The 17,830-nt window shown below is 45.5% G+C and overlaps 1 protein-coding gene across 2 annotated transcripts in view; it reads left to right on the forward strand.

The window, feature by feature from the left end:
• TMEM266 (transmembrane protein 266) overlaps positions 1-17,730 on the forward strand; it is a 46,476-nt gene extending 28,746 nt beyond the window's left edge. For both annotated transcript variants that reach the window (XM_081964996.1, XM_081964997.1), the window contains 5 exons: positions 193-331; positions 1,278-1,393; positions 3,962-4,151; positions 15,458-15,520; positions 16,374-17,730. In XM_081964996.1, the coding sequence (XP_081821122.1) occupies positions 193-331; positions 1,278-1,393; positions 3,962-4,151; positions 15,458-15,520; positions 16,374-16,993 (1,128 nt within the window). In that variant the 3' untranslated portion in view covers positions 16,994-17,730. The remainder of the gene's footprint in view (positions 1-192; positions 332-1,277; positions 1,394-3,961; positions 4,152-15,457; positions 15,521-16,373) is intronic.
• Positions 17,731-17,830: the final 100 nt, after the last annotated feature.

The following is a 17,830-nucleotide window of genomic DNA, read 5'->3' on the forward strand; positions in this document are numbered from 1 at the left end:
TCAAGAGGGACTTGATAAGAGTCAACGGCAATTCACAGAGAGGTGGACTTAGGTCTCTTTGTGGCTGCATAACGATTCCAAACTTATGACGCATTTGACCCCACCTTTGGGCTCCATCTGGTTTTCTCCTACAGACAACACGCATTCAGAAAAAATGCATATGTGATTCCGATGAAATCCTTTTCACATTAGGTATTTGATGGTGCTGTGATCATCTTATCATTGGCTCCCATGGTAGCCTCTACAGTGGCTAATGGACCAAGCAGCCCATGGGATGCTATCAGTCTCATTATTACCCTGAGAATTTGGAGAGTCAAGCGGATTATTGATGGTAAGTCGACAGTGAATTATTGTTTTTGCTTTCTTTTTTCCCACTTAGTTATGCGCTGCCCGGAGTCACTTTATTTGGTGGAGAGGAGCATAAATTTGAAAAGTTAACAAATAAAAACAAGCGATTCCTTCGTTAAATGGATAAAATCTGTTTTAGGCTAAATGTGAGTGGAAAACACAGTTTTTTAGCAGTTGACCCTCGCTGAGAAGATCAATTCCCAGTGTATTTAAAATCACATGTAATTGTCTGGGCAATTTGATTTTGTAATAATAATAATAATAATAATAATAATAATAATAATAATAATAATAATAATAATAATAATAATAATAATAATGTAATTGGAGCCCTTGGAGCAATATCTAAAGGGCTACCTCGCTATTTGGAAATTCTAAATTTGCCGGACTTGAACATTCTGACACTACAAAAAAACCGCCCTACTTGGAACAGTTTATATCCTCCGACGTTACCTTAACAGTTCCTAGGTCCTTGGTTGGGACTCGAGCTGTTGAGCTACCAACTAGCCCCAAAGGCTGTGAATCTCACCAAAGATTAACCACGCAATAATAATAATAATAATACATTAGATAATTAGAGTAGAACAGGTGATCTTGACTGAGCAAATCTTGTTTCCATTTTCCTAAGTGATTCCCTCCCCCTCCAGCTGCCTTCCTTTTAAAACCTATAAAGCAGATTTGAGAAGATCTGAGAAGACTGGGAGAGTAATAGGTTATTTTCACGAGCGGAGAGAATCTTATCTTAAAGTTGGTTGTTCGGAACTATCCCCTCTCCTAATTGCGCCCCAGTTCTTTAAAGAATCTAATTTGTCGAGGGATGCATCCGTGACCCCTTCCGTTTTCAGTAGCCGTTGTGGTAGCTGATGAGTAGCACAGAGCAGCCTTCCACCTGGTGTGAAATATCCTATTTGTACGGTTGTGATCCGTAGCCTACATCCTGCCGGTTAAAGTGGAAATGGAGATGGTGATTCAGCAGTACGAAAAAGCCAAGGTTATTCAGGACGAGCAGCTGGAAAGACTGACCCACATCTGCCAAGAACAGGGGGTAAGTCAGACACAATACTATTTTCATGCCAGCATCCAAAGGTTTTCTGTCTTGAATGTTGGTTCTGCTTAAAATCAATCAGGCAGGGAGGCATACGTGTTTCTGTTAATAAACCAAAATCCACGAAATAATTATATCCAGTCAGATCACTGTGAGTTCAGAGCGTAAAAAAGAAAATCAGTGTGACATGGATGGATGAAGATTACTAAAAAGGTAAAAGTTCCCCTTGCATGTAGGTGTTAGTCATTCCTGACTCTAGGGGGCGGTGCTCATCTCCATTTTAAAGCTGAAGATCCAGCGCTGTCCGAAGACGTCTCCGTGGTCATGTGGCCGGCATGACTCAACGCTGAAGGTGCACAGAACGCTGTTCCCTTCCCACCAAAGTGATCCTTATTTTTCTACTTGCATTTTTTACATGCTTTCAAACTGCTAGGTTGGCAGAAGCTGGGACAAGTCAGGGGGGCTCACTCTGTTACGCAGCGCTAGGGATTCGAACCGCCAAACTGCCGACCTTTCTGATTGACAAGCTCAGTGTTTTAGCCACTGAGCCACCGTGACCTATAATAAAAAGGACAGAAATTGGTCCCATCAGGCACCGCCAGGCGGTGTTTGGAGTTACACGCACTCTCTCAGTCTTTCTTCATGACTGCGGTAGTCCTAAACTGGATCATTAATGGAGGATACGTAGAATTCCTTAGATGTAAAGAAACTGTGGATCCTGACCTTTTACTCTGCACATTTCTACATTAGCCAATGCTCCATGCTCGACTGCCAGGCTGCGCTTATGCCTTTTGGCCACAGGGTGGCAACAAAGGCACTTGTTTCATTTTCCTAGGTCAATCTGACCACTTATGCAATTCTGGATGCTAATTTTGACTTTTTCTCTTTAAATAATTACTTGCGAATTGTGGGGTAGGGTCATCTTGCATCCTCTGAAAGAGCCCAACATATCTGAACATTAAGCGTTCCTGGAAGAAAAGGTTTATCTGGTAGATTTAAATGATTTTTTTCCCACCACCTGAACACATTTTCTCTCCTTTTCTTCGCTGGCAAGTTATTTTGGGACAGTGTTGGGCTGTTTCTGGGTGCTTTGGGGGGAAACTATTATAAATTGAGGGCCATCCTCTGATGTAGATACAGCATTTTTATTCTGCTTGTTGTCTTTCGAATTCTCGTGGGTTTTTTTCATGCCTGCCAAAATTGCATTTCTAGTTGATCGTACCAAAACGTTGAATTTGGAAAAGCACCATTGTTACACATCCAATGCATCCTTTCACTTATTTCACATTCCTAGCCATGGATACAACTCCACTTATTAAATGTCACGGGGTCATTTTCCCCGGAAAGGCAAAACACCACAGAATGGATCTCTCAGGGGATCACATAATCACACTTTCTACCTCGACTGATTTTTGCTGAAAGAAATGTTGAGACTTAGGGAAACTGCCTTCGTTCTAGAGGTCAGATAGCAGTTTCTTATATCCTAACGGCCGTCCAGCTCTTCTTCCTGTCCATCAATATAATGCCTGATTTTTGGAGCCCAGACGGTTTTTGGGCCCCTGAAATTCGCCCAAGAAATGATTCACCTTGTAGTCAAATTTGGCTGAATGAAACTCTCTAACTACCTCAAAAGAACCAACAGGGGCTTCTGATATTGAGGCTTGTTTGACCTTGAGGCTCGCAAAAATCCAACCAACCAACCACAGTAGCAGCAAAACTGCTATAAGCTGGAAACCACAGCTGTCTATTACAAGTACATATTGCTGTGGCTAGTCTAAGAATATCAGGAAATTTAGATGTATAATTGTATATGTATTTATAGCTAGAGAAAGTGTGACTAGTTTTTGGAGCAAGCATAATATTGCTGCATTCATGCCAGTTTTCAAAACCTGTTGTGGCCCACCAGTGGAGCTGGCAGCAGATTCGGACAATGAGGAGGTTGGGGAGGAAGATGGGCCAGTCCTGGAGTCTGGGGAAGGCTCTGAGGAGGGCTTTGTGTCGGAGGCAGAGAGGGGGCCAGAGCCGTCTGACAGTTCTCAGCTGCCTTCAGAGTCAGGCATCAGTGAGGCAGAAGAACAGCTGGAGCCTGTTCCCAGTGTGCACATGACGAAGGGAAGAGCTAAAGAACAGGGGTCGACTTGGGAGTAAGGCCACAGGGGGACGATGAATGGCCCCTCCCAGAGGAAATAAAAGAGGAGCGAAAGGGGAGTGGAGTTTGCAGGAGACAATTAGTTCACTTAATTAGTTTGTGACTCTCTGAGACTCCTTGCCAAGTTTTGCAGAGATCGGTCTGTCAGCTCTCCAAGCCAGAGAAGGTCTGTGACTGTAAATCCTCCATTGAAAGACTTTGGTGGAGGTGAATGAGCAGAATTTACAACAAATTAATTCTTCTTTCTCTCGCTCTCACTCTATCTGCTCTTTCTCTTTCCTCTCTTTTTCTTTCTCTCCTATCTCACTTTCTCTCCTCTCTATTTCTCTCTTCTCTCTCACTCTCTCTTTCTCCTCTCTTTCTTTCTCTCTCCTCTCTCTCTCTCTCTCTCTCTTTCTCTCCTCTCTCTCTGGCTTCAGTTTGAAATCCGACAGCTGCGGGCACATCTGGCCCAGCAAGACCTGGACCTGGCAGCTGAGAGGGAGGCAGCTTTGCAGGTGCCTCACATGCTGAAGAAACAGACGGGCAACCGATACAAAGTGGTTGCCACCGGAGGCGATTCTGATGACGAAACCACCGAGAACATCACGGAGTTGCGTCCGGCTCGGGGTAAGCGGCCAAGAGTCCCTTGTTACGTCTTCCTTCCCCCTCCCCCCTTTCGTGGAGAATGCTTAAGCTGGGGTATTCTTGTTAAGTAGTGTCTGATGTGTGTAAACTTCCTCTGGTTGTAGAAGGAAGCGACAGATAGGATCTTAGGACCAGGACAAGATGCAGGGGCTGCATTTTTAGGAAGTGGGCTTGCGCCCTTAGTTTTCATCCCAGGTAGGAGTCTTGGATTCCAAATTTAGTAAGACACTGTTAAGGGACCCTTAGCAACTTTAAGATGCATTGTCAGTGTTTTGGCAGAGTGACTATTAATATAAGATAAGCCCGGGGGCAAAACATAGCACACAGAGCTTTTATACAATTAATAGTGGTTTATATGCAAATATATACAGACATATACATGGTAGATAAATCCCTTATCACTCAGCTACGGACACAAGGAGAGAAATGGGATACATGACGAGAGAGAGAAACGCCCTCTACTGGCCACCTATATACGTATATCGACACCACATTGCATCAGCTTACAGATCACAGTTTACAACCTTACATCAGCTGGCAGCTATTATATCCTCATTACCTGACGTGTATGGGCTTCAATTCACAGTATCCCCAGCCAGCTGACTAGTGAATGCTGGGAATTGAAATCCATACATCTTAAAGTTGCCAAGGTTCAGAAACATTGCAACAGGCAATGGGATGCTTTGATGGTGTGTTGCTTAGAAAGCTCTTCCTAAAAACTCAAGTAATCTATTTGTGCAGCATCAGGATTTGCAACTATCTCCCACCAACAGGTTACACAAGGATCCCTCTGACCCGTGCAGGTAGTTCTCAGCATAGGATTGGTCACTTAGCGACAGTTCAGAGTTACGACAGGCCTCCGTGGAGCTATTTAGAACCCATTTCCAAAGTTCTGATGTGGCCCCCGTGGTCGCGTGACTGAATGCTGGGTGTTCAGCAATCTACATTTATGCCTGTTGTTTTGCAGAAAACCGGCATTTTCTGCAAGGCTGACCTATAGCAAATCGTTGTTTTGCTTCACGACCACAGCTTTCACTTAACAATCACCGCAATAATGATCGTAAATTCAAGCTTCATGTGAGTGACCTGTTTTACAACCATCAGAACTCCATTACGGTCCTAAGACGCGTACTATTTTGTACAGAAATCCAGTGAGTTTGCTGACATGGCCAAACTGTGTTATGTTGATGTGTGACTTTCCAAAGTGGGTATTGCACCCCAGTTCCATCCATCTACTTCTTCTTTTACCTCTGAATGCATGAGCATAACTTCATCACTTATGCGTATGTTCCTTGAGGGTTACATTAGGAGGGGAAGAGAATAGCGCAGACTTCTAAGTAGGGTTGAAATCCCTGGGCTTTGCAGGGCCCACCTTAAACTTTGATGCTTCCTAGGGTGTGTTTCTAGGTAGCTACAGGCACAGAGCGCTTCAGCTGTATCATACATAAAACATGACGCATCCGCCAGGCAAATAAATCATTCCTGAACGTGGTACTTAAGCGTCCTTAGAATTCGCAGCCTGCTTGGAAAACAAGACGGACTAAAATCAATTAGAATTTGTTTGTGTTTGAGAGAAAGGGAGTTAGGTGTGCAGAAAAACGAGAGTTTTGCCTTTGCTTCTAGCTCAGGGGTGGCAAACCTTTTGGGCACTGAAATTGGAAAGTTTGTGCGCGCGTCAGGTTCCCGGAAGCTGGGAGACCAGCTGGCTGGTGCTTATGCGCATGCCGGCCACCTGGTGTTCAGGTTTCCTGCAGGTGCGCCAGCCAGCTGGTCTTTGGGCGTGCTGGGAATGCAAAGACCTGCTGATCTTCGGGTTTTGGGGCTCCCAGCAAGGGAAGATGAGGAAGAGCAGCTGGCGATGGCGTGTGCATACATAGAGAATGCCCTGCGCGCCAATCGGTTTGCCCTCACGGTTCTGGCTGGCACACGGCCCTTGAGTTAGGATCACAATTGAGCAACCTAAACACAAATTTATGTTGCCAAGGGAAACATTTATGATGTGAGCTTTGCCCCGTTTTATGACTTTCCTTGCCACCGTTGTTAAGTGAATCATTGCCTTTGTTAAGTTAGTAACATGGCTGTTAAGTGGATCTGTCTTCCCCATCGACTTCGCTCGGCCAAAGGTCACACGAGCTGATCACGTGAAACATTCCCCTCCCCCCAGACGTTACAACCATCATAAATATGAACCAAAAGGAGGAAAGCCTCCTGGGGGGGAGGGCAACCCCACCCACCCCGCCGTGGTGCAGAAGGCTGACTAGGCCACGCCCACCATGGCCACACCCACCCAGCAACGGGGCAGCGAACCCGTTGCGGGAACTTTTGAAGCCCAGCCCTGGCCTTTGGGAAGACGTTACGGCTGTGGGTCGATAGCAGTAAAGTCTCACGAGCAGAGAGATAAAATAGGTTATTTCTTGGCTGTGGAAATATTGCGTCTGAGTCAGTGGTGGGATACAACCAGGACGCCGTTCCGGTACAGTGCTCCGGAGGGCCCGCCCACCTGCCCGCTCTCCTTACCGCTATTTGGGGCGATCGGGGTATTTGTGCCTGTGAACGGAGCTTGCGCAGACCTCCGCCGAGCAGCTGGAACATCATGGGTGGTGGGTACGCAGGCGCGCTTGCAGCAGTGATGGGTTCCAGATTCTGTTCCAACCAGTACGGTTGGCATGGGCCTGGCAGCGTCCACATGAACGCATGCAGCGTGTGTGCACATGCCTCTTAGTACCTCCGCGAGCCTCCGCAACGCTCCAGCTGCTCTGCAGAGTGTCGGGCAGGCACTGCTGTGTGCTGAGGCGCCAAAGACTTAAAAGACCGGTAAGGAGATCGGGCAGGCGGGTGGGCCCTCCAGAGCACCGTACCGGAACAATATCCGGTGCTCCGGGCAGGCTCCGGTACACCCGTACCAGGACGTACCGCCTGCAACCCACCACTGGCATGCGCGTGGTAGGCAGCCAGCCCCGATTGCAACGGGATCTGGAACCCACCCCTGTTCTGAGTCCTTCCGAAATCTTCTCACCTGCAGATCTTTCAGTCCAGGTTCAAACAATGGGCTTTTAGTGAGCGAGCCCTCCCTAATTCTGGAGAAAGGGGATACTCCCCACCCACCCACCCCAAAGCCAATTCTATTTCCCCGACCCGTAAAGAACAATGCAAACATTCACCATTGAGCTATTTGACCGTGAAGAGTTGCAAACCGACACGAGAAAGATTAGACGTTGCTGATTTTCAGCCCCCTTTTTCCCTTTATCCCCTGCGCCACGGTGTTTTTTACGGCGAGGCTGGCGAGTTAAAGCTCCACCGAGAATCAGCACGGATTTGGCTGCGTCCCGTGTCAGGCGCATCGAGGCCTCTTGGGAGCCAAATTTGAGAGGTCCCACAGGCGCTGAGCATCCTGCAAACCCTTAGAGCATTTCTCTCTAAACAGCTACGAAACGCAGGAAATGATGTTTTGGCAGGTGGTAGGTGTGCATCAGTTTTAAAATCCTTGTATTAAAAAAAAAATAGGGCATCAGTTTCTGATAATAGTCTGGTCCTCTCTGGTCTCATTTTTCTGGGGAAGAGGTTAGGCATTTTTTAAAAGGGGTTTTTCTTTTGTTTCCAATCTGCCAGTTGTGTTTTAAATGATGTAGGTCAATGTTTCTCAACCATAGGAACTTAAAAGATGTGTGGACTTCAACTCCCAGAATTCCCCAGCCAGCTGGCTGGGGAATTCTGGGAGTTGAAGTCCACACATTTTTTAAGTTCCTATGGTTGAGAAACACCAATCCAGGTGGTTAATGATCCACGATTCATTAAGGTTGCCGAGCTAATTAACATTTAGGAATTACATATTTTTTATCCTTTTGTTAACTCTTAAGAATGACTAAGATCTGCCTTCCATCCCACTCATATATTGGTGCCTAGTTTCGCCCGTTTTTGTTAATTTTAATGTTTTTATTCTTCTTTTTAGGATGTTATTATAAGCCGCCCAGAGTCACTGAATAGTGAGATGGGCAGCATATAAATGTAATCAATAAATTGGATAAGCAAGTCCCTCCCTATATTGCAAGCAGGATCATTTTCAGGTAGACAGCAGTTTGTTTAGTTGGTTTATCTCCTCTATTCTTTTCTCTACTTCTTCTGGTTTTATATTTTAGAATAGAATAGAATAACAGTTGGAAGGGACTTTGGAGGTCTTCTAGTCCAACCCCCTGCTTAGGCAGGAAACCTACACCACTTCAGACAAATGGTTATCCAATCATAGTAACCAAAGTTACAATCGCCCTGAAAAAAGTGACTAAGGACCATTTTTTACACTCATGACGGTTGCCACATCCCCATATCATGTGATCAAAATTCAGACGCTTGGAAACTGACTTGTACCTTTGACGGTTGCAGGGTCCCGGAGTTATATGATCCCCTTTCACTTAACAGAGGTGCCACTAAATTCACTTAGCAACTGTGCCAAGAAAGGATGTAAAACAGGGCAAACTTCACTGCACAAAATGTCTCGCTTAGCAACAGAAATGTCGGGCTCCATTGTGGTCATACATCAAGGACTACCTGGGTGAAGGCTCAAAGAACGGGGCCTGCAACCAAAGCTGCAATCACCACCCCAGTCAATGTCTTGACCCTCTGCCTACCTGCAACCAGATTGCAGCTCTTAACAGATTCAATATGCCAACCGTTAGCTTGGCTACTATAAAAACCGCCTTTAAATCTTAGGGGAAAAGCTTTTTACCTTTATGGAGTACTAATGGCTCCCGAACCTCTTAAAATTTCCTTTATGAGCCTTTCATCTCTTCCATCACTTCTAAAACCTTCTCTTCTTTTTTCTTCCCTTTTTAAAGACTTTGCAGAAATGTGCTCCTAACTTAAAATCAGAGGGGGTGGTGTTTTGGGGAAAATCTTTGCAAAGAGAAGGTCTTGAAATTGTGCTTAATATTTCAAAACGGCTTCCTTTCTCTCCCCCCCCCTTCTTCTAGAAAGGGAAAGGAGGGGGACAAGAGGCACGTGACCCCCTAATTGTTCGAGATGCGCGGAACTCTTTTTCTCTTTTTTCCGTTCTTAATTCCTGCAGGCGGGAGACCCTTGTCTAGCCGTCCATTAAAACAATTACGAGTCTTGGGGACTTCGGAGTGGGTGATTATTGGCTTGTCCCCAGAGACATGGAGAGTTAGTTTATTAAATGAAGTCCCAATAAGGAAGCCAACCTGGGAGACCGTAATGACATTAATGCTGTTTTTCATCCAAGGGGACCCTTCTTTGTTCCACAAACGCAAAATCTATATGGATAAAGTTTAAGGCGAGGGGGACGGTTGTTTTCACAGGAAGCCAATGCATCTTTTTTAAACAGGCTTAATCACGAATCAATCGTCCTACTTAATATCAAAAGATTTGTCCAGATATATTCGTTAATGAAGGAATGCCACAACGATAAGAGAGGGTTTTTAATTGACATGCTGGATAAATGATCCCAGAAGATGTAAAAATATTAGTCAGGAAAAGAAGTAAGAGAAGAAATGAATTGTTTATTTAAAAATAGCACTTGGGATCATCCTTTTTGGGGGGAGGGGGGTTAACCTTTGATTATTAGAGATATTTAATTGCTCAGAATTCGTAATCAATTGATTTAATGCACATGTGGGGAAAATCTTCTTAAGGGGCCCTGGCCCCATATTTCCATTAATCTTCTGTTGCAGGAAGGGATTCCCTAAGTCGTTGTAATAAAAATTGGATTTTTTATTACAAGCTTCTTATTCAGTAAACTAGCTTATTCAGAAGATTTGTCTAACCGAGTAGCACAAACCTTATTTTAACACCTTGCAGAGTTTTAATTACACGTGGTCAGGGTTAGGCTAGGAGGGGGGGAAAAAAGGAGAGATTTCTTTCTTGTGCTAAGAAAAAAGATACAGCATTTTGCACAGCTGATATTATTGTGAGGTCCAGTTAGACAAAGCTTTAATGAGAATAAACCAGATGTTTGATCCCACATTTTAATTTGTGGCTTCTCCTGATCCCCGGGAAAGAGTTTCCAAGTGGTAATACAGAAAATTTCAAGGCGGTTATTCTGTAGGCAGCTATGCGGTCCTTGATGCTCTCTTGAGTTTGGTTGTTTTCTTGGGGACATTTCATTACCCAACTAGGTAACTTCATCAGTGTTGGAAGGGGGTGAGTTTGCTCTCTTTCTATATACCAGTGGCCTCCTGTGTCATGTTGGTGGCGTTCTTGATGGTTCCTTGATTAGAGGGGTTTGGATGTTTGATTGTTTTGAGTTGATAGATCCCAGATTGGAATATTGTTTAATGCTTGATTGTTGGTCTGGTATTAATCTCTGCTTATCTATATTGATTGCTAGGGAGGGCATATTTTGGTTTTTGTTTCCTTTTTGGTGTTTCGATTGTGTCTTTTGAATGGGGTGTAGATATTATTTACCTCTACGTGCACGACGTAGCAGAAAATGATATCATCAAAAAAAGAACAAGGCTCTAGTTGCATAATTTTTCACTGCCATCTTGACTTTTCTGACCCACACGGATACCTGCAACCAAAGCATATGTTTTACATAGCTGAGAAACTTGGGTTTATCTTTAAAAGCCTTTTCTGAATGGCTTCCTTACCTTTCAAATTCAATCCTACCAAGTGAAAGCCAACTAAGAGTGGGGGGAGGGGAAACATTTTTTTGGAAATGAGAATCAGGAAACACAGATGCTTTTCAACCCCTAAACCAGTGGTGAAATTCAAATTTTTTTACTACCAGTTCTGTGGGGGTGGCTTGGTGGGAGTGGCAGGGGAAGGACACTGCAAAATCCCCATTCCCTCCCCACTCCAGGGGAAGGATATTGCAAAATCTCCATTCCTTCCCCACTCCAGGGGGAAGGATACTGCAAATTCCCCATTCCCTCCCCACTCCTAGATGAAGGATATTGCAAATTCCCCATTCCCTCCCCACTCCTAGGGGAAGGATATTGCAAATTCCCCATTCCCTCCCCACTCCTAGGGGAAGGATATTGCAAATTCCCCATTCCCTCCCCACTCCTAGGGGAAGGATATTGCAAATTCCCCATTCCCTCCCCACTCCTAGGTGAAGGATATTGCAAATTCCCCATTCCCTCCCCACTCCTAGGTGAAGGATATTGCAAAATCTCAATTTCCATCCCACTCTGGGACTAGCCAGAGGTGGTATTTTCCAGTTCTCTGGACTACTCAAAGTCTCCAGAACCTGTCAGAACCTGCTGAATTTTACCCCTTGCCCTAAACTGAATCTTTTGCAAAGCAGACACTGAGGCTGGCAGATGGGATGCAAATGCCGCTAAGGTGGAATGCTTTGTATCTGAACAAATGACCGACATTCACGGAGCGTTAGAAGCATTTTCTGAGCCCCCATGAAGTGTTTTTTACGTGTCCAATAGCAGAAAGATTACACCTGTCACCTGTAGTTTGGGAGAGAGGCTGAATATTTCAGTTTACATGTCCTCTGCATCGGAGGAAAATAACTTTCCTGCCAGAACATAAAGTACTCAGAACGTTTCTCATCCTTTATGGGAGACATGATTTGAACCTGAATTATTTACACTCGCTGAAACCGATCGTACCTGAGAACACGGAGCTGGCCTGGTTTTATTTCTCTCATTGCAGTGAACAGTTGTTTACCTGTGACACTTCCTTAAGGAAAAGGGGCCCGATCCAGAGCTAACAGCCCTAACATGTTCCTTGCCCAGGTGGTTCTTTGTGTGAGAAAAACTGGAAATTGGGTCATTTTTCTTTTATCGAGGGAAGCCATCGCTCATTTTCAGAAATTGTTTTAGCCAATTACAGCCGTACCGTCAACTGCTTTGAAACTCATCTAATTTGGTACTCAACGCATTATGATGTGAAGATTTTTGTCCCGGTACTCATCGTTTGTTTGATACTCAACGCACAAGGCATAGAATGTCGGTGTCAGGGACTCATTGAATTATTCCTTATGGGTAAATTTTGTTCGGTAATCATTTCTGGTCATCGTGACTTCCAGAACCAATTACCAATAAGTACCAAGGTACCACTGTAACTACTTTGGGTTTGATCTACCTATTGGCTTATTTACTGTCCTGTTTCTCTATTCCAAATAATACACTTTTGTGTCTTACCTTTTGTTGGAAACGTGAACAGAGATTGGCTGTTTTCTTTTTCTTCAACTCTCACAATACAAGGGCACAGGGTTGTCTCTTGAAATTAAATGGGGAAAGACTTAGGACAGTGATGGCGAATTTGTGGGTGCGCTCGTGTGCCCACTCCCATAATTTAATGCCCCCCCCCCCGCCATGCCTGGAAATGGGCCGTTTTCCAACTTTCCGGTGGGACCGGTAGGTCTGTTTTTCACCCTCCCCAGGCTCCAGAGGTTTTCTAGAAGCCTGGGGAGGGTGAAAATGGTTTCCCCCCCACCCCTGGAGGCCAGAAAAGGCCTGTTTTCCGACTTGCACATTGGACAAAGTGAAGTCTCCGGAGGGCAAAAAACAGCCCAACGCACAAACCGGAAGTTGGGAAATGGGCCATTTCTGGCTTCCAAAGGGTGAAAAATGGCCGAAAATCAAGCCCAAAAATCAGCTGGCCAGCGCACGCCATGCGCACTGGAGCTGACAGGGCAACATCTCGCGTGCCCTCAGAAATGGCTCTGCGTGCCATAGGTTCGCCATCATGGACTTAGGCAGCAAAAAGCTTGACCCCTCCTGGAAGAAGGCAGTTCTTAGAAAATGACATCACTGGGTCTACATCAGAGGTGTAAAACCTGATTTTATTGAGGGCTGCAGCAGGGTTGTTTTTGACCTGGGGGGGGGGGGCAAACACATCTGGTTGGCTGCTGCATGAGCCAGAATAACGGCAGAGGAGCTAAGCGTGTGCAGAGGGCCGTTCCTTCTTCGCTTTTCTAGCATTTTGGGATCCATAGCACTTGCAGCATGGCCTTGCATGGAGATACCACCAGCGTGGGCTCCTCCTTGGCCACTCCTGTCACAAGGGGTCACCAGCGGTGCATGCAGCCCACATCTCCGTGGGTTGTTGTTGTTGTTTTGGTAGGAGCCGGTGCATCAGGTAGCTGACGAGTCTCGCAGCGTTCTCCTCCTGACCCACGAGCTCGCCTTGAGCTCCTTTCTAAACTCAGTCATTAGCGGAGAAGCCTCCCTCGGACTGCGAAGGCATTTAAAGATCAGCAGAGGCCAAAAAAGCTTTTTAAAAGCCGGCAAAACCAGCAGGGCAGCCCTGCCCTCCCTCTTAATGTCAGGTTAGATTGCCATCTCGAGAGCGCCGTTCATTCAGGTACCAAGCACTCGGCAGTTTGAGGCTGGCGAGGGGAACGTGTAACCCAGAAAACATCTGCTTCTTACACCTACAAACTGCAACGGGTCGGGAAGGAGACTGGGCTGTAGCCACAGAGACCCAGGGAGGGAACGGGGGGGGGGGCTAAAGAGATTCCCACCGAAAGGATCCAGCAAGGCCTGACTTCCCCCCCCTCTCCTGAAATGGGTATTTAAAAAAAAAAACCCTTAAACATAAAAGAAAAGGAGATGCTTTTAAGGCATTCAGCACGCCATAAAGTGAGCAGATCGAGTTGCCTTTTCGAGCTGGGTGTTCCTGCCCACATGTGCCTACTTACAGAATTATTTTTTACTGCTTCTAAACTCCCCCTTTTCTCCCCCCCCCCTCCATCACGTGGGGCGACGACATTCATTGACTTCTGCCATTTCCATTGCAGATCATTTTAGTGTCCTCTCCATTTCTCCGGTATCAAAATAGGGGTGTATCAGGGGTGAAATCCAGCAGGTTCTGACAGGTTCTGGAGAACCGGTAGCAGAAATTTTGAGTAGTTCGGAGAACCGGCAAATGCCACCTCTGGCTGGCTCCAGAGTGGGGTGAGAATGGGGATTTTGCAGTATCCTTCCCCTGGAGTGGGGAGGGAATGGGGATTTTGCAGTATCCTTCCCCTGGAGTGGGGAGAGAATAGAGATTTTGCAGTATCCTTCCCCTGGAGTGGGGAGGGAATGCGGATTTTGCAGTATCCTTCCCCCGTCACGCCCACAGAACAGATAGTAAAAAAAATTGAATTTCACCCCTGGAGTGTATGTGGGTTTTTTTTAACCGAAATCTGGAGCGCCATCGCTTCATCTTCTCTCCCCTATGTTCTCCCAAGCGGCTGGCATTTACGTCTTCAGTATGCCTGGGTTCCTCTCCTACCAGAACGTTTGTGAAGGAGGCATTTATAAAAGCATGGAGGGAAAAAAGATCGAGAATTCACCCCCCTTAGCAAATTACATTATTGTGCCATCTGGCAAGAGTAAGGGACAGTCTATCAGAAGTCGAGGCCATCCAGGGTCACCTTGCAGGGGAGATGGGTGGCATAAAAATGTAATCAATTAATAAGGGTCCTCCTTGTAAGTAGTTTACTAAGATTTATTCCTTACTCCAAAATAAGAAAGGGTGGATTCAGGGGTGGGATTCAGCCAGTTTGAACCGGTTCGGGTGAACTGGATGCTAATTTTACATCTTGTTCACCGAACCGGTAGTTGGAAAGACTGGCTGGCCCCGCCCTCTCCTCCCGTCCCTGGAGTCTCCACACAACCCATTTTGGATGCCAGGTAAAAGTGCAGGGCCTGCCCGGAGGCTTCGGGAGGGCAAAAAACGGGCCGGGGGAGGCAGTTTCCGCCCTCCTGGAGGCTCGAGGAAAACATCCATAGCCCGGGGAAGGCGAAAACGCCCCCCTCGCAGCCATGGTGCAGGAGGCCGAGTAGGCCACGCCCACCCAGCAACCAGGCAGAGAATTGGTTGCTAAAGTTTTTGAATCCCACCCTTGGATGGATTTCTCCTTTACCGGCCCCAAAATACGCAGTCAAATAAGTACGATGAAAAAGCTGGGGGGACTTACACCGTGTGACTTGCTTGCATTTTTGAAGGAAGCTTTAAGTAAGGGACTTTTCTTAAGTGTGTGTCTTTCTTGAGCATGTGAAAAAAAAAAGAGTTCTGGACACTGTCAAAAGTTAGCGGGAGCTTTTGAGACCATCAAGTGTCCATCAGTGTCATAGGTGGATACATGAGCTGTGAACTTTTTTTATAACAGGCATTTTACAACATTGTGTGTGTGTTTGTATTTAAAATAGCTTCATACACTTTCAGAAAACACATTCCCCCCCCCAATTCTCTTACAAACTTTGAATATAAAATAGGATACTGATTGAGAGGCTTCTGAAGTCTGGAATTAGGGAACACTAATCTTGAAAATCTTGACCCACTCTGCGGTTGGGAGTTTTCCAATAATGATTCCCGTTTTGCCTTTCCAGAGACTGTGGTGAAAGATGACATGAACAACTACATCAGTCAATACTACAACGAACCCAGCAGCGGTAAGCTTGGATTTTGAAACTTAAGAGGCGCCTTCTTTAAGAAGAGGGCCTTCCCCATAAGCTTCTTCTTAGCTCCCTCTTGAATTTCAGGAAGGGCGGTCCTTCTGTCCTGGCCTAACTTCTTCCTCCGTATAGAACAGAATATGGAAAGAATAGAATGGAATGGGAATAGAATAGGAATAGAGAATATGGAATAGAATAGAATTAGAATAGAATAGAGAATGAATTAAAATAGATTAGAATAGAATAGAATATGGAATGGAATGGAATAAAGAATAAGGAATGGGATGGGATTGAATAGAATAGAATGGAATGGAGAAGAGAATAATGAAATGAAGAATAGAATAGAATAAAAAATAAGGAATGAGATGGGATAGAATAGAATAATGGAATGGAGAACAGAATAATAAAATGAAGAATAGAATAGAATAATGGAATGGAGAAGAGAATAATAAAATGAAGAATAGAATAGAATAATGGAATGGAGAAGAGAATAATGAAATGAAGAATAGAACAGAACAGAACAGAATTCTTTATTGGCCAAGTGTGATTGGACACACAAGGAATTTGTCTTTGGGGCAGATGCTCTCAGGGTACATAAAAAGACAAGATATGTTCGTCAAGAATCCTAAAATACAACACTTAGTGATAGTCATAGGTTTACAGAGGCAGCATCTTGGCCCCCAACAACTCAGCTCCTCAATTGTCCTCAAACAACGCTCATCTTCCAACTGTATTTCCATGCATCTTTCAACCCCTTTTCCAGACAAAGCTCAGGGCTTCCGATAGCTAGAAAGGGACTCCTCTGAATCTTAAGCTCGCGTCCTCTAACCTTTGACCTCTTCCCACACAGACAGCGGTGTGCCTGAAGGGGCCTTCTGCGTCATCACAACAGCGGCCATCGACGTCCACCAGCCCAACGTCTCCTCCGACCTCTTCCTGGTGGAAATGCCGATGAAGATGATGGAGAGCAACGGGATCTCCACGAGCGCCGCGTCAGGCAGCGCCTCCAGGTCCACGGACAGCTCAGTCACCCGAGCGCAGAGCGACAGCAGCCAGACCTTTGGCTCTTCCACGGACTGCAGCACGACGCGGGAGGAGTCCTCCGAGTACTGCCCCTTAAAGCGGCCCTGCCAAGCAGGCCAAGGCGCTCAGGTCAGCTCCTCTTCGCCCCATCGCAGGGTCCATAACGCTGTCGTCCAGGAACTGTTGTCCTCCTTATCGGAGGACTCCTGCTTAACCCAAAAGGGCCTGGACCCTGTGAACCTTAAACTGCCAAGCCCCGCGGGGTCGGCCACCGCAAGCCCCGAACTGGAGCGCCGCGTCAATATTTACAACAAAAAGAACCAAGAAAACTTTGGAGTCTTTCAGAAAAAGCCGGTCATCCACTTCCAGCAGAAGGCACAGGTGATCGACAAGTACACGCCGTTGGAATCCAAACAGCCAAGGTTCAGCAGCATCCCGGATTCCTAGTCTTCGGTTGAGTCGCGCGGTTCAGACGGATGGATGGTTCGCCAGGGATGTGGGGCAACACCCTAAAGCTTTAAAACCATTCCGGGGTGGGTGTTTCATGTGGATTGGAAATTGGTTTTTCAAAAATGCATGAGTTACGAGAGCCAGCACGAAAAATAAGAAATCGACAAATTCTGCCACCTGGAGTCTTTTGGGGGGGGGGTCGCCCTCAAGGGAGTGTTGGGGGGGGGGGAAGGGAGGTGAACGCAGTTCAAACAATGACCTCAAAAGATGTATAGATTCTTAAGGTGTGGTGGGGGGGGTTTGTAAGCCAAGCGAACACAAATCCTATCCTTTTTACTGAACTTTGGACAATCTTCTCTAAAAACGTCACCTCGCTCCTCCTGACGATTTCTTACGACGTCCCCTTTGTATGTGACCAATTATAAATCCATTTGTATTGACAGTTATTTTTGATCTCCCTGGGGAGGGAAAAAACCCCACCCCCGCCCTGTTTTTCAAGAAGTACTTTGAATGATGCCACTCAAAGACATCTTTAAATACTTTAAAAGAATTTTAAAGTAAGCGTTCTCTTATTTTTAGCATGAACTCTGGGGGAAGAAATATTTTGGGAAAAAAACACAATTATTATTGCCTCTGGGGTAAACAGAACAAAAACGGGCATTTTGCAAATACAATTTTAATTAAAATATTTTTTTTATTAAAAAAAATATTCTAAATCAGTGTTTTCATTTTTATTTCCCCTAGCTAGAAGTTTTTTTTTAAAAGAAAAATATTTTAAACACGAAACTTTTAATTTATAATTGATTTTCCAACTCTGTTATTAAGTCAACATTG

The sequence above is a fragment of the Natrix helvetica genome (assembly GCF_964273705.1).
Source record: "Natrix helvetica genome assembly, chromosome: 12".
Lineage (NCBI taxonomy): Eukaryota > Metazoa > Chordata > Lepidosauria > Squamata > Natricidae > Natrix > Natrix helvetica.